We start from the raw sequence: 16,576 nt of genomic DNA, 5'->3' as shown, positions 1-16,576 counted from the left end.
TCATTCCCTCGTATTACAATAAGAATAATAAATAAATAAATAGAAAACACCCATGACTCAGGAACAAATATCCATGCTCATCACACGAAGAAATGCCCGTACCAGGATTTGAACCCGGGACCATTAGCTTCGTAGGCAGGGTCACTACCCACTAGGCCAAACCGGTCGTCGTTCGAAGAAGGAAAAACATTGCTCGAACAAGGTCTAACCGATGCCCTGTATAAAGTCACGAGTAGACAAAGGTCAATGTCAATTAGGTACTTAATTAGTCAAAAAACACGAATATTCGCTTATCAAGATTAAACAAAAAGATGCGTTGAAAAACATACGAGAATTTACCACCTAATAAAGTCAAGTATATGGATATTAGGAATTGCGCATGTTATGAGATGTGCATTTGAGGATTTTAATTTATTTCTCTTTGGGATGTGAATGTATTTATACATTTTTTATCAATTAATGTTATGCTGCAAATGAATTTTAATGAAATAATATCAAATTAATGACTTGTCCTTCTCGGCTTTCACGAGATTCTTCATCATGGGGGATAGTGATGTCGATGAGCACGGCCCGGCGTTGCGATCGATCTATTATCACGATATCAGGCTTATTGGCTACAATAGTCCTTCAGTGATAGTAGATCTATCCCAATAGAGCGTGGCACGACTATTTTCGAGAACTGCGCAGGTTAGTACTTATACCACGGTACGATATGGTTTATTGTTATATTTGCTGTATTATTCATGTGCATTTTAGTGTGAAATAAACATTCTGTATTGAATGGAATTGATATAAAGATAAATAATCCGTTTATTGATCGTAAGTATACATGCGCAGGAGTATTGTTTGTCCACGCAACAGTAAACGCAAGGGTTTCGTAACCGACATTCCAGTAACGTTAAACAAGTGTTTCGTTACACGGTGCAGTTATGAACGGGCCCATCTTGAATGTTACTTAGAGTTGGCTAGTCATTTAGACGCCATTCATTTATTACGTAAGACGATTTAGGAGTTTTACGACAATGACAATGTCTAATTTTTTCTTACATAGTCCCTTATGGGAGGGGGTCAAAACTAGCAAAAACCGTCTTACGTAATAATTGTAGTAAATGAATGGCGCATTATTTGTTTTTTTTTTAATGATATAGGAGACAAACAAGCAGTCGATTCGCCTGATAGTAAGCGATTACCGTTGCCCATGGACACTCCCACAGTTTTAAGTGCATTGCCGGTCTTTGAGATGGGAGTACGCTCTTTTCGAAGAAAATATTCCTCTTTTCTTTTTGTTTTTTAAGAAACATATGTTGCAAAATAAATGATTTTTTTAATTTTGGAACGTAAGTAATCCCGCTGGGTTTCTTGCCGATCCCATATAGGGATAGCCTCCTACAATTTAGGAGGGATTTAAATCTTCTCGGGTCACAGGTGTAGGGTTAGAGCCGGCGTAGCTTTATTTGACGTTCATAAGCGCATTGTAATATGCCTACTTAGAAAATTAACTATCTTTATCTTAATTTAAGTAATTATCCTTTTGTTTGTGCGCATTTCCACTGGATTTTCAGTCATTTGTTTTCTTTTTCCGAAAACTATTTCTTTGCTCGATATATAATCGAGGTTTAATTTAACCATTGCACCCACGATTTGACCACCATGCACTTTATGAAAGGTTAAACCACAATTTACTTATATTTTGTGTAGTATATATATATATATAGCCTTATGAATTATGGAAATTGAACGACATTTTTCCCTAATTAAGTATATTTTTAAACGAATGTTATATAGGTTGTATGTGAAAAGCTTTTGGAGCTTAAGGTGTACTTGTATATCTAGCAGAACCAAATGTTCAAAATTATCTGACAGACGTTATTGCTGATAACTGTACGCTAGTTTGTCCAGCTCTGTATCGCTTTAAAAATATGTAGGTACAGTCAAAAGATTTAATTTGTGACCCATTTTGTACGGTCAGCTGCAGAGAAAGAGTACCCTCTGTATACACAATTTCTATGCAGGGGGGAACCTTTTCTCTGCAGCTCTGTACCTTGTCACAGTGACAATTGTGTGAGGTCTCTAGCGATTTTTCTGATTTGTGACAAGGGACAAGGTACAAAATGGGTCGAAAATTAAATCTTTTGGCTATACGTATACAGGATGTTATCAAAATGAGGCTGTAAAGTCAGTCAGCCTAGTTTTAATTTTAAGAAATGAAATAATGACAATTATTGTGCATATAATATGTAACTAGGATTAGATTTGACTTAAGAGTCCTTATTCCTACAGACGAGCGTATTTTGTAAAATGCTTCCTTTTTCATTCAAGATTACGACGTAACTATTAGTATTTATTAAAAAACTGATAACGTACTTAAATAATCGTTTCCTAAACTAGGGGCTCCAACAGTTCAAATTTTCATTTTCTCTTTTAAACCTCTTTTTTAATGAGGTTTTTTGGGAGTCTTTTCCAAATTTTGCAGTGAGATGTGGCGTTTCGGTTCTCAATTTTGCTATAAACAAGAATCATTTGGTACATGAATGACTACAATTTGATTCAACATATCTCGTACGAGGGGCTGGAATGATTAACAATCGAAGATTCATTTGAAAAAACTGATAAAATACCTTCCGAGTTTTCTTCATTTTTTTGGCGAAAACAGGGTTTTATTATATTTTATTTCCGCAAATTGTACGCATATTTTGCTTTAAAAATAATATTATAGCAAACTGTAACTTTATGTTAATCTATAAAAAAAAAATCGTAACTATGGGACCTACATTGCCGTAAATTTATATTTTTTTAAAACAAGTATAAATCACGCAGCAGCGACGCCCCGCTCTCAGTCCGCGCGGAGCGCGCTTAGAGGACGGACCTGTGCTCGATTGTCAGGCATTCGTTGCGATCGTAATCAGCTACGGAGTTCCGAGAAGTGCTATATACTGCGATTAGAAAATCTTAATAAAAGTTCATTTTTTACAGTATGCCTAACAGACTCGCTTATTGATGGATTTTCAGTTACTTTTTTTTTAATACTAAGTCGGTGGCAAACAAGCATACGGCCCGCATATGTACGCCTGCAACTCCAGAGGAGTTACATGCGCGTTGCCGACCCTAACCCCCTCCCGCCCCTCGTTGAGCTCTGGCAACCTTACTCACCGGCAGGAACACAACACTATGAGTAAGGTCTAGTGTTATTTGGCTGCGATTTTCTGAAAAACGCATTTTCACTTGAAATTACGTTAGGGTTTGCATTATTATTTTTGACCCGGATGAAGTCCAAGTTCTCATGATGGAGTCAGGAGTTGGTCACCAGAACTCCTAATCTACTAATTATAATCCCATCGTGTTTGGGCTCAAAAGATTTGCCCTGACGAACACCATCGATCTAGATGAGGTCCAGGGTCTCATGATGGAGTCAGGAGTTGGTCACTAGAACTCCTAATCTACTCATTATAATTCCATCGTGTTTGGGCTCAACAGAGTTGCCCTGATGAGCACCTTCAATCTAGATGAGGTCCAGGGTCTCATGATGGACTCAGGAGCTGGTCACCAGAACTCCTAATCTACTCATCATAACTCCATCGTGTTTGGGTTCAATAGAGTTGCCCTGACGAGCACCATCAATCTAGATGAGGTCCAGGGTCTCATGATGGAGTCAGGAGCTGGTCACCAGAACTCCTAATCTACTCATCATAACTCCATCGTGTTTGGGCTCAATAGATTTGCCCTGATGAACACCATCGATCTAGATGAGGCCCAGGGTCTCATGATGGAGTCAGGAGTTGGTCACCAGAACTCCTAAACTACTCATCATAACCTCATCGTGTTCGGGCTCAATAGATTTGCCCTGACGAGCATCATCAATCTAGATAAAGTCCAGGGTCTCATGATGGAGTCAGGAGTTGGTCACTAGAACTCCTAATCTACTCATTATAATTCCAACGTGTTTGGGCTCAAAAGATTTGCCCTGATGAGCACCATCGATCTAGATGAGGTCCAGGGTCTCATGATGGAGTCCGGAGTTGGTCACCAGAACTCCTACTCTACTCATCATAACTCCATCGTGTTTGGGCTCAACAGAGTTGCCCTGACGAGCACCTTCAATCTAGATGAGGTCCAGGGTCTCATGATGGAGTCAGGAGCTGGTCACCAGAACTCCTAATCTACTCATCATAACTCCATCGTGTTTGGGTTCAATAGAGTTGCCCTGACGAGCACCATCAATCTAGATGAGGTCCAGGGTCTCATGATGGAGTCAGGAGCTGGTTACCAGAACTCCTAATCTACTCATCATAACTCCATCGTGTTTGGGCTCAATAGATTTGCCCTGATGAACACCATCGATCTAGATGAGGCCCAGGGTCTCATGATGGAGTCAGGAGTTGGTCACCAGAACTCCTAATCTACTCATCATAACCTCATCGTGTTCGGGCTCAATAGATTTGCCCTGACGAGCATCATCAATCTAGATAAAGTCCAGGGTCTCATGATGGAGTCAGGAGTTGGTCACTAGAACTCCTAATCTACTCATTATAATTCCAACGTGTTTGGGCTCAAAAGATTTGCCCTGATGAGCACCATCGATCTAGATGAGGTCCAGGGTCTCATGATGGAGTCAGGAGTTGGTCACCAGAACTCCTACTCTACTCATCATAACTCCATCGTGTTTGGGCTCAATAGAGTTGCCCTGACGAGCACCTTCAATCTAGATGAGGTCCAGGGTCTCATGATGGAGTCAGGAGTTGGTCACTAGAACTCCTAATCTACTCATTATAATTCCATCGTGTTTGGGCTCAACAGAGTTGCCCTGATGAGCACCTTCAATCTAGATGAGGTCCAGGGTCTCATGATGGAGTCAGGAGCTGGTCACCAGAACTCCTAATCTACTCATCATAACTCCATCGTGTTTGGGTTCAATAGAGTTGCCCTGACGAGCACCATCAATCTAGATGAGGTCCAGGGTCTCATGATGGAGTCAGGAGCTGGTCACCAGAACTCCTAATCTACTCATCATAACTCCATCGTGTTTGGGCTCAATAGATTTGCCCTGATGAACACCATCGATCTAGATGAGGCCCAGGGTCTCATGATGGAGTCAGGAGTTGGTCACCAGAACTCCTAAACTACTCATCATAACCTCATCGTGTTCGGGCTCAATAGATTTGCCCTGACGAGCATCATCAATCTAGATAAAGTCCAGGGTCTCATGATGGAGTCAGGAGTTGGTCACTAGAACTCCTAATCTACTCATTATAATTCCAACGTGTTTGGGCTCAAAAGATTTGCCCTGATGAGCACCATCGATCTAGATGAGGTCCAGGGTCTCATGATGGAGTCCGGAGTTGGTCACCAGAACTCCTACTCTACTCATCATAACTCCATCGTGTTTGGGCTCAACAGAGTTGCCCTGACGAGCACCTTCAATCTAGATGAGGTCCAGGGTCTCATGATGGAGTCAGGAGCTGGTCACCAGAACTCCTAATCTACTCATCATAACTCCATCGTGTTTGGGTTCAATAGAGTTGCCCTGACGAGCACCATCAATCTAGATGAGGTCCAGGGTCTCATGATGGAGTCAGGAGCTGGTTACCAGAACTCCTAATCTACTCATCATAACTCCATCGTGTTTGGGCTCAATAGATTTGCCCTGATGAACACCATCGATCTAGATGAGGCCCAGGGTCTCATGATGGAGTCAGGAGTTGGTCACCAGAACTCCTAATCTACTCATCATAACCTCATCGTGTTCGGGCTCAATAGATTTGCCCTGACGAGCATCATCAATCTAGATAAAGTCCAGGGTCTCATGATGGAGTCAGGAGTTGGTCACTAGAACTCCTAATCTACTCATTATAATTCCAACGTGTTTGGGCTCAAAAGATTTGCCCTGATGAGCACCATCGATCTAGATGAGGTCCAGGGTCTCATGATGGAGTCAGGAGTTGGTCACCAGAACTCCTACTCTACTCATCATAACTCCATCGTGTTTGGGCTCAATAGAGTTGCCCTGACGAGCACCTTCAATCTAGATGAGGTCCAGGGTCTCATGATGGAGTCAGGAGCTGGTCACCAGAACTCCTAATCTACTCATCATAACTCCATCGTGTTTGGGTTCAATAGAGTTGCCCTGACGAGCACCATCAATCTAGATGAGGTCCAGGGTCTCATGATGGAGTCAGGAGCTGGTTACCAGAACTCCTAATCTACTCATCATAACTCCATCGTGTTTGGGCTCAATAGATTTGCCCTGATGAACACCATCGATCTAGATGAGGCCCAGGGTCTCATGATGGAGTCAGGAGTTGGTCACCAGAACTCCTAATCTACTCATCATAACCTCATCGTGTTCGGGCTCAATAGATTTGCCCTGACGAGCATCATCAATCTAGATAAAGTCCAGGGTCTCATGATGGAGTCAGGAGTTGGTCACTAGAACTCCTAATCTACTCATTATAATTCCAACGTGTTTGGGCTCAAAAGATTTGCCCTGACGAGCACCATCGATCTAGATGAGGTCCAGGGTCTCATGATGGAGTCAGGAGTTGGTCACCAGAACTCCTAATCTACTCATCATAACTCCATCGTGTATGGGCTCAATAGAGTTGCCCTGACGAGCACCATCAATCTAGATCAGGTCCAGGGTCTCATGATGGACTCAGGAGTTGATCACCAGAACTCCTAGTCTATTCATCATAACTCCATAGTGTTTGGGCTCAAAAGATTTGCCCTGACGAGTACCATCGATCTAGATTAAGTCGAGGGTCTCATGATGGACTCAGTAGTTGGTCACCAGAACTCCTAATCTATTCATCATAATGGTAATTTGATGGTGCTTGTCGGAGTAAATCTATTGAGCCCAAACACGATGGAGTTATGATAAATAGATTACGAGTTCTGGTGACCAACTCCTGACTCCATCATGAGACCCTGGACTTCATCTAGATCGATGGTACTCGTCAGGGCAAATCTTTTGAGCCCAAACACGATGGAATTATAATGAGTAGATTAGGAGTTCTAGTGACCAACTCCTGACTCCATCATGAGACCCTGAACATCATCTAGATTGATGGTGCTCGTGAGGGCAAATCTATTGAGCCCAAACACGATGGAGTTATGATGAGTAGATTAGGAATTATGGTGACCAACTCCTGACTCCATCATGAGACCCTGGACTTCATCTAGATCGATGGTACTCGTCAGGGCAAATCTTTTGAGCCCAAACACGATGGAATTATAATGAGTAGATTAGGAGTTCTGGTGACCAACTCCTGACTCCATCATGAGACCCTGGACCTCATCTAGATCGATGGTGCTCGTCAGGGCAAATCTTTTGAGCCCAAACACGTTGGAATTATAATGAGTAGATTAGGAGTTCTAGTGACCAACTCCTGACTCCATCATGAGACCCTGGACTTTATCTAGATTGATGATGCTCGTCAGGGCAAATCTATTGAGCCCGAACACGATGAGGTTATGATGAGTAGATTAGGAGTTCTGGTGACCAACTCCTGACTCCATCATGAGACCCTGGGCCTCATCTAGATCGATGGTGTTCATCAGGGCAAATCTATTGAGCCCAAACACGATGGAGTTATGATGAGTAGAGTAGGAGTTCTAGTGACCAACTCCTGACTCCATCATGAGACCCTGAACATCATCTAGATTGATGGTGCTCGTGAGGGCAAATCTATTGAGCCCAAACACGATGGAGTTATGATGAGTAGATTAGGAATTATGGTGACCAACTCCTGACTCCATCATGAGACCCTGGACTTCATCTAGATCGATGGTACTCGTCAGGGCAAATCTTTTGAGCCCAAACACGATGGAATTATAATGAGTAGATTAGGAGTTCTGGTGACCAACTCCTGACTCCATCATGAGACCCTGGACTTCATCTAGATCGATGGTACTCGTCAGGGCAAATCTTTTGAGCCCAAACACGATGGAATTATAATGAGTAGATTAGGAGTTCTGGTGACCAACTCCTGATTCCATCATGAGACCCTGGACTTCATCTAGATCGATGGTACTCGTCAGGGCAAATCTTTTGAGCCCAAACACGATGGAATTATAATGAGTAGATTAGGAGTTCTAGTGACCAACTCCTGACTCCATCATGAGACCCTGGACTTCATTTAGATCGATGGTACTCGTCAGGGCAAATCTATTGAGCTCGAATACGATGGAATTATAATGAGTAGATTAGGAGTTCTAGTGACCTACTCCTGACTCCATCATGAGACCCTGGACTTCATCTAGATTGATGGTGCTCATCAGGGTAAATCTATTGAGCCCAAACTCGATGGAGTTATGATGAGTAGATTAGGAGTTCTGGGGAGTTCTGGTGACCAACTCCTGACTCCGTCATGAGACCCTGGACCTCATCTAGATCGATGGTGTTCGTCAGGGCAAATCTTTTGAGCCCAAGCACGATGGAATTATAATGAGTAGATTAGGAGTTCTGGTGACCAACTCCTGACTCCATCATAAGAACCTGGATGGACTTCATTCGGGTCAAAAATAATAATACAAACCCTAACGTGATTTCAAATAACACTGAAACTCTATAGCACTAATGTGCGCAAACGATTGGCATCTTGACTACGCAGCATGGGTGCGTAGCCACCATGCCAATCGATACGACAACGAAACACTATCTGTCTCTCTCTCGTACTAATATGCACAAACGATTGGCATCTTGGCTGGGCAGCATGGGTGCGTAGCCAACATGCCAAACGTTTACGATACGACAAGGAAACACTATCTGTCTCTCTATCGCACTAATATGCGCAATCGATTGGCTTCTTGGCTAGGTATCATGGGTGCGTAGCCAACATGCCAATCGTTTACGATACGACAACGAAACACTACTCTCTCTCTATCGCACTAATATACGCAAACGATTGGTATTTTGGCTAGGCACTAAGCAAGTGTGTGGCCATCATGCCAATCGTTTACGATACGACAACGAAACACTATCTGTCTCTCTATCGCACTAATATACTTTATTTATACCTGCAGTCATTTAGTAACTTCTTCATTTTCCATTGGTGTGAAAGAGACAGAATAAAGAGCAAGGGTTATAGTACACTCTGTAGTCTGTACACTTAGTAGTAGTGTACATAAAAAAAAAACTACTGTGCATATACAATAAAATAAAGAGTCCCCATATGATATCATATGACACTAAAATTAATGTTGCTTGAAATTATATTGAAAACTATCAAGATTATTCTAGTCTGCATTGAAACGCGCGTCGCGTTGCCGGCGCTCGCGTACCGAGCGCCAACGCCATCTATCGAGCGTTATTTCGTGAAATCGGAGAACGCTCCAAGGATTAAGGGCTCTTAAAACACATCGCGTCACGTTGTGTAACGAAGCATTTGAATTCAATAGTACGTTTCCGCTATGAGACTAACCAAGGATGCAACGGAATTTTCATGGAAAATTTACAAAAGTCATTGACGTACAGCTCATACAGGATGTAAATTTAGTCACCTGCAATAATTTACGGGGTGAATATAAAGGTCATACTGAGCAACTTTTAACTAACTTGGGAGCAACCCCGAAATCTGTATTTGGAATCTGTTAAGGAATGGTATAAAACTATGTTAGATCAGACAGAAATATATACATCCTTATTTGAATTGTAAACCTAACCTAGTTGTAAGTCCCATTACCTAACATTATTGTTATTTATTAATGTATTTAGGCCACTGGGCTAAATAATCTAACAGCAAAAATTATTAATTGAATTTGCCCATTACAACGCTCGTCGAACTGAGACCTTAATTATTAATTCTAAATCTAATTTTATTTTATACTTCTAGCTCCGACGTGGGTAAAACTACTAAAAGTACTTATATTTTTTTTTTTAACTTAAAATTTGCTTTTACGAATACTCATATCGGCCATTTCGTATAAAAATGAGAACAGTTACTTTAACATTACAGTAATATAGAGATGTTTTACACAAGTTGATTTTAATTTATACCTAAACCTAGCTTAAAATAATGAAGAAAATGTTCTAACTAAAATTATCAAAGTTTACTTACGTAAAGTACCTACCCTACCCTGTTTACATTCGCCCAAGCAATATACACAAAATAAAAACTTTTAGACAGGACGTAGAAAACTAAAAATGAATACTTACACCACTTCCTAAGGAACGCGCTCGTGAGCTTGGCACACAACTTATCCCGGCCCTGCATGTTGTCACACACTACAACACTAGTACATCACACACACACACGGACTGCGAGGTGCGCACGCGGCGGCGGCGGGACGATGACTGCGGGCCTGCGGGCAAAACGAGATTGGTGTAAAATAATGAAGTTGGAGTAGCGAGTAGCTTTTCATTGAAAGCTCTGAGGCCTATTCGAAGAATTGAAACCTTTTTGTTATTGATATAATTCGAATTTGTCACGACTGGTGAGTTCAGATTTTCAAGTTTCGAATAGGCCTCTAGATTGATTTACACTTAAAGATAAATTTTAAAATATTTAATACATATGTATAACTTATTATTACTGTGACATAATACTATATAAGTACTATAACATATATCAATATAGGTAAAAACTATATCAAAAATATTAAATTTTATAATATTTGAGAAAGTAGTTATATTGCATTGGAAAAAATGGACCGTTATCGTTTTTCACTTGTATTTTATTTTAAGTGTAAAAAAAATGAAACACAATGACTGTTTTGTGGAAAATTGTTTCTAGTCTGCAGCCTTAGGGCTTGGGCACTAATCACGCGAGGTTCTTTCGGGTTTTTTTTTTACCCCCCTCCCACCCCTATCGAACCTCGCGTCGCGTGAATTGTGCACAAGCCCTTACGCAGGGCAAACAATTTTCACGTACATATAAATTATAAATAATGTCTATACTAAAGGTTGTAGCAGTTTTTTAGGGTTCCGTAGCCAAAGGGTCAAAAGGGACCCTATTACTGAGACTCCGCTGTCCGTCCGTCCGTCCGTCTGTCACCAGGCTGTATCTCATGAACCGTGATAGTCAGCCAGTTGAAATTTCTACAGATTATGTATTTGCTATAACAACAAATACTAAAAACAGAATAAAATTAATATTTACATATTTCCAATTTCGAGGTTCTCATCCAATCACCGAAGTTAAGCAACGTCGGGCGGGGTCAGTACTTGGACGGGTGACCGTTTTTGTAGATAATGGTACGGAACCCTTCCTGTGCGAGTCCAACTCGCACTTGGCCGGTTTTGGAGGATAATTGATGCTAATTTTAAAATACTTTTGACTTTCTACAAAATGTATGAGAAAATTTAGCAAACGATAAACGATCTTCATTATTTTTCATAACAAGTTGACAAAACAAACAAATATCGTATGGTATTTATTTTTAAACTTGGTTAAAAATAAATTCAAATGGCGATTATAATTTGACAAGCCAATATTTCTTGACAGCAATAAAATTTATCGTTCTAATGTATCTTTTAACATATCTGCAGTTTTAAAGAATGTAACAAAACATTTTAGATGAATCATGATTAAAAACTGTCAAATTAAAAATACTTGGTTGTTTTCGCATGCTTTACGATCAGTGGAAGAGATTACAGATGTGTTTTATCCTTTCAAAAGGTTTATGAGTTGGTTGGTTAGCATGTTTATGAGTTAACAATAACCTGTGGAGGTAACTTATTGTTTGAGTTTGTTTCTGATTATTATTTCTGATTTATTTAAATTCTGTGTCTTGTTTGAATTGCAAGAAAACATAAAATTGATGTTGGTAACTGTAAATAAATATATTTCTAAACTGGCATACTAATACTTGTATTTCGATTCATTATTCTTGTTTTTGAATCTTATCTTTTCTGGTTATATTTGTTCTATTTATTAATAATGTTAATCAATATTCCCCATGTTATTAAGCCGTATTTATGTAGAGGTGTAAAATATTCGTAATACTTTTAGCAGGTACTCGTAGTTCAATTCTACCAATTTTCTTAAATTTATTGTCAAATCTACCATTAAAATCGTTTTTTACAAGCGTTTATTTAACTTCCCTGTTAGTATGTATGTATGTATATATGTATGTATGTTTGTGTGGGTCATATCTTGGAAGGTAAATTGGACCCACTTCCCGGTTTCCGATTGTACTGAAATTTTACATGCATATGTAAATCGGGTGACAATGCAATATTATGATTTATGGCACCATCAAGCTGATCTGATGATGGAGACAGGAGGTGGCCATGGGAACTCTGTGATAAAACAACGCAACCTAATTGTGATTGGGGTTTTTACGAGTAGAATTATTTCGATGAGTATTAGTTGCCTGTGGAGAGAAAAATGCAGTCGGCGATAAAAGCTTTATACCAAAAATTTAATTAGGAATTAAGAGCTTTAAAAATGTGTATTTGATTTGTTTTTCTCTCCTAATTGAATGGTGTATAACCATCTAATGTTTTTAAATATTTTCAATAATGTCAATATTCACAGACCAAAATGGGGATTATATTTGTATGGAGAACCGGTCGTCTCCTTTTAATATTATACCATACCAAGTGTTTACATAGATCTGTGCCTTGTTGTGCTTACCCCATCATACTAGTCCCCATAGCCTTGGTACAAGTACTCAATGCCAACACAAACGTTATCCCTCCGGTTCTGAAGCAACCACTGACGTCACCGATTTCGCATACGATTATCAAATACCTGCGCGAACGCATCGTCTTCAGCAGAAACGAAACGAACTATGTCTTGGTTTCGAGCAATATAATTTGGATGTTAATTTTATAATAATTGAGTCTATATTTGTTTGTTGATGATTATAAATTTATGAGTTCTTCTATGTGTTATTGAAAAGTGTTATATCCTTCAGTTGTACTTTAAACTTTAACATTATCGTAAGTTAAGTATATAATCCTACTTTCATTTTGTTTTTGAAGTGTATGCTTAGTGTTATTGCTTAAAGGCCTTGAAGTTGTTTCAAATAGAGTTCAAAATTGAATGACAGTGACATTTTACTAGTGAGTAGTGTTGCGTAACTTGAATACTTTAACCAATAGTCCTTTTGACACATTGTCAAATTCGTAATCGCTTGCAATTTTACTATTTGTTAGCAAAGACACAAGAGGTTTTGATAACCCGATTCACGAACAAGTTCTTTCATACTTGATTCAAGATACTGACGTAAATCGTGACTGCCGGTAATACGCATCAACTACGGGTGTAACATAGATTTAAGAACATGTTAGATATCCGTTCACCATCATTTTCATCTATCATTATGTGTGTGCTGTGCCATTCTGTATATTATTTGTCTGTGTAATGTAAAAGATTATGATTAAGTTTAAGTACAGTTTATCACTTATTTTGACGGCGACATAGACTTTCTTTCACTGTTTAAACAATAAAATAAAAACATGAATTAAACACTTTATGTAATCGTCATAGTGTTTGCCTGCCTCGAGCAAAATAAACTATGTTATTCTTACCTCATTTCACCTTATTAAATTATTTGATTACTTATATTGAAATTATAATAAAATGTAGAGAGGAGACGACTGTAAACTTATAATTTAAACAGGTTGATATAAAAACAAAGAAAACAAAAATTGTTACTAAAATAGGAAAACAATCAAGTAGACGATTTTTTTTATTGGTATTCAGGATTTTAACAGCCGTAAATATAACGAAACATATAAATGCTTACATTAAAGAAGGCCAATGACAGTGACAGGCCAAATAAGTAGTATTTTCATTTTATCTACAGTTCTTGATCGTTTTTGTGGGCGAATGTTGTCCAAATTGTGAAAGGAAATGAAAGCATATAAATTGATTTAAATGCCATGATAACTCCATTCGATATAATATAATATTATGATTTGAGAGACCTTATCTTAGGTTTTTTTACCTGAAAAAAGGTAAAAGCACCTAAGATAATGAAGAAGGGAATGTAATGTCTTAATTGTATGTGCGTTGGTAAGTACGCCTACAGCTCAAGCAACTTGTAGGATTGGGATGTGTCAAGCCTGATTTATATGCGTGCTGAGACTTGGCAAGCATCAGGAACGCAGTTATGTGTTAGAGGGTGCAAGTGGTATTGCTTTCTTTGCATAGCTGCGTTCCTGACGCTTGCCAAGTCTCTGCACGCATGTAAATCAGGCTTAACGTAATCGTATTAAATAAATATATATATATATATTTTTTTTTTTTTTTAATTATTACTTAACCCTTTTCCAGGCCGCACCACTCTACAAGGTTTTCCCAAATAGATTTCAATTAATCCAGCTTTGATGATTCATTTGAAGACAAAGTACATTTCCTGAAAGTCCAATCTAATTTGAATCTTAAATTGGAATGCTAAAGTCGATAATAATAACTGGTCGATAAATCGGACTAAGCCTGTAAAATGGTTAACTTTCTGTGAATGTACGAGTATATATAGTTTTTCCTCACATTATAACGCCATAAGACAGTAAGGGTGTAAAATAGCCGTAATACTTTGACCAGAGGGTCCGATTATTACCCTTTTCGTCCACTCGTTGTTATTTTTGTCGATTTTCTTAATTGTAGCTTTAAAACGTCTTTAAGAATATATCAAATAATTTTAATAAATGTTACTAAATAATTCCATTTTTTTTAAATAGCCTCCGCCATTGAAAGGCTTGGTAACTTTTTCTTAAGTATATGACATCTATTTCAGTTTACAAAAATGTTGCTTACATACGACGACCCGCCACATGGTAAGCAATCTCCGTAGTATGGATGCAACTTCAGAAGTGTTAAATGTGCGTTTGCCGACCCTAACACTCCGCAAGTCCGCACTCTCGTTGAGCTCTGGCAACCTTACACACTGGCAGGAATACGACACGATGAGTAGAGTCTAGTGTTATTTGGCTGCGGTTTTCATTAAGGAGGAGGTACTTCCCCAGTTGGGCTCTGCTCTAGATCTGGAATGACAACCGCTGTATCACACAAAGCGAGATGACATTCACAGTGCCCATAACTCTCTTGATGTACATATTTAGTCTAAAATAGTTGGTTGAATCTAGTAATCTACCGACTAGTTTTGTTGAGTTTCCCATCAGTACGTGTTCACGTTAACGATTGGTTCGACCTCCGTGAGCGAACTAACTAATCGATCCTATTTCTACTCATCATTAGCATAAGGTCGTACAGACGTCATCAGTGGTCGAGTGTAAAGACATTTGGAACTGGCTGGGTGACCTTGACTTGAAGAATAGGAAAAATAGGTGATAATATTAGCAGAAAAACAATAATTATAAATTGTAAGGTCAGCTGTAGAAAACATCAGGTTGTTAGCATTAGAGAGAAAAAATAAGGCAAGAATAAAGTCAGTTGGGACAAATACCCCAAAGAAGCAACAGAATCTAGTTTACAGGGATCCATCATGACCGCACTTTTCTTGTTTCTTATAACATCTGTATATGAATATAGCCTGTTTCTAGTTAAAATATATTTGGAATTTTAACCCTTTAACGATCCAGTATAAAAAATACACGATTGAAGCCTCATCACCTCTTTAAACTTTTAAAAATTCTGCATAAGAAAAAAATACAAATGATGATGTTATAGGGTGGTCATTTTTCCCATATAATATCTAAGTGTGCCCTATAGTAAAGGGTTAAATTAAGTGTTACGCATCAGATGATTTTACGATTTTTAATACCGATCATGGTGCAAGTGAGAATACATATGTCCCAAAGTCTCCTTCCCACTCAGAATCATTACAATTTTCAAACCAGATGCAAAAAAAATTGACGGATTTTTTTTATTTTATTGGGCAGATCGCCCAATTCAGCCAACCCTCCATAGAAAAGGCCACAATTTTGTAGCATCAAAAAAAATTCTTCTTTTTCCTAAGCAGAATACGATAATGCTCTTAAACAGATCCCCACTATTTTTTTTGTTACACTTTGTATATCTTAATGTTAATTGGTAATTTCCACTACGTCCCACACATACATCAAATACGAAAGTTTATACAAAACGTGGCGTAACGGAATGAATAAAGCTGATACATTCTTAATGGCAGGAAAAAAATCGTATATATATATCGGGGTAGTTGGATAAATCCAAAAAAAAAAGTTTATTCACGTTTCATACCTCATAACTATTTAAAATATACTTCTGCCAAACCACGGAGTGGTTTCTTGGCAGACAGGTCTCCTGTAATAATTGTGTAATAAGCTAGGTAGTTTATACGTAAATTAAACTTATATTATTAATCTCTTTATTCATTTAATATCTTAGATATTATTAATATTATTATCTATTTAACCCCTTACCGCATGCGCAGCACTAAATATATTGCAGTTCTAATTTTCAATTCTATTATACAAACATACAAACTTTATTTCATAATAAGTACCTGGGCGACCGAGCTTTGCTCGGTTATAACTATTTATTGTAATATGGTGGTGTATAAGGTGATAATCTTAACTACATTTTTCACTAAATTAAACTTGTCTAAAACAATAAAAATTAAAAAAATACTTATATATAAACTTGAACATATAAAAAAAAAAGTTAATCACCGGGCGAGATTCGAACCCGTAACACTCGTTTAGCAGTCC

The 16,576-nt window shown here is 38.5% G+C and overlaps 1 protein-coding gene across 1 annotated transcript in view; it reads right to left on the bottom strand.

Moving 5' to 3' along the window:
• LOC133533082 (scavenger receptor class B member 1) overlaps positions 1 to 16,576 on the bottom strand; it is a 148,687-nt gene that overhangs the window by 89,189 nt on the left and 42,922 nt on the right. The window contains exon 2 of the mRNA XM_061872025.1: positions 10,151 to 10,296. Coding sequence (XP_061728009.1) covers positions 10,151 to 10,208 — 58 coding nt within the window. The 5' untranslated portion in view covers positions 10,209 to 10,296. The remainder of the gene's footprint in view (positions 1 to 10,150; positions 10,297 to 16,576) is intronic.

Source organism: Cydia pomonella, chromosome 28, assembly GCF_033807575.1.
Source record: "Cydia pomonella isolate Wapato2018A chromosome 28, ilCydPomo1, whole genome shotgun sequence".
Lineage (NCBI taxonomy): Eukaryota > Metazoa > Arthropoda > Insecta > Lepidoptera > Tortricidae > Cydia > Cydia pomonella.
Note: the sequence above shows the minus strand (reverse complement) of the source record. Positions and strands in the feature narration are given on the sequence as shown.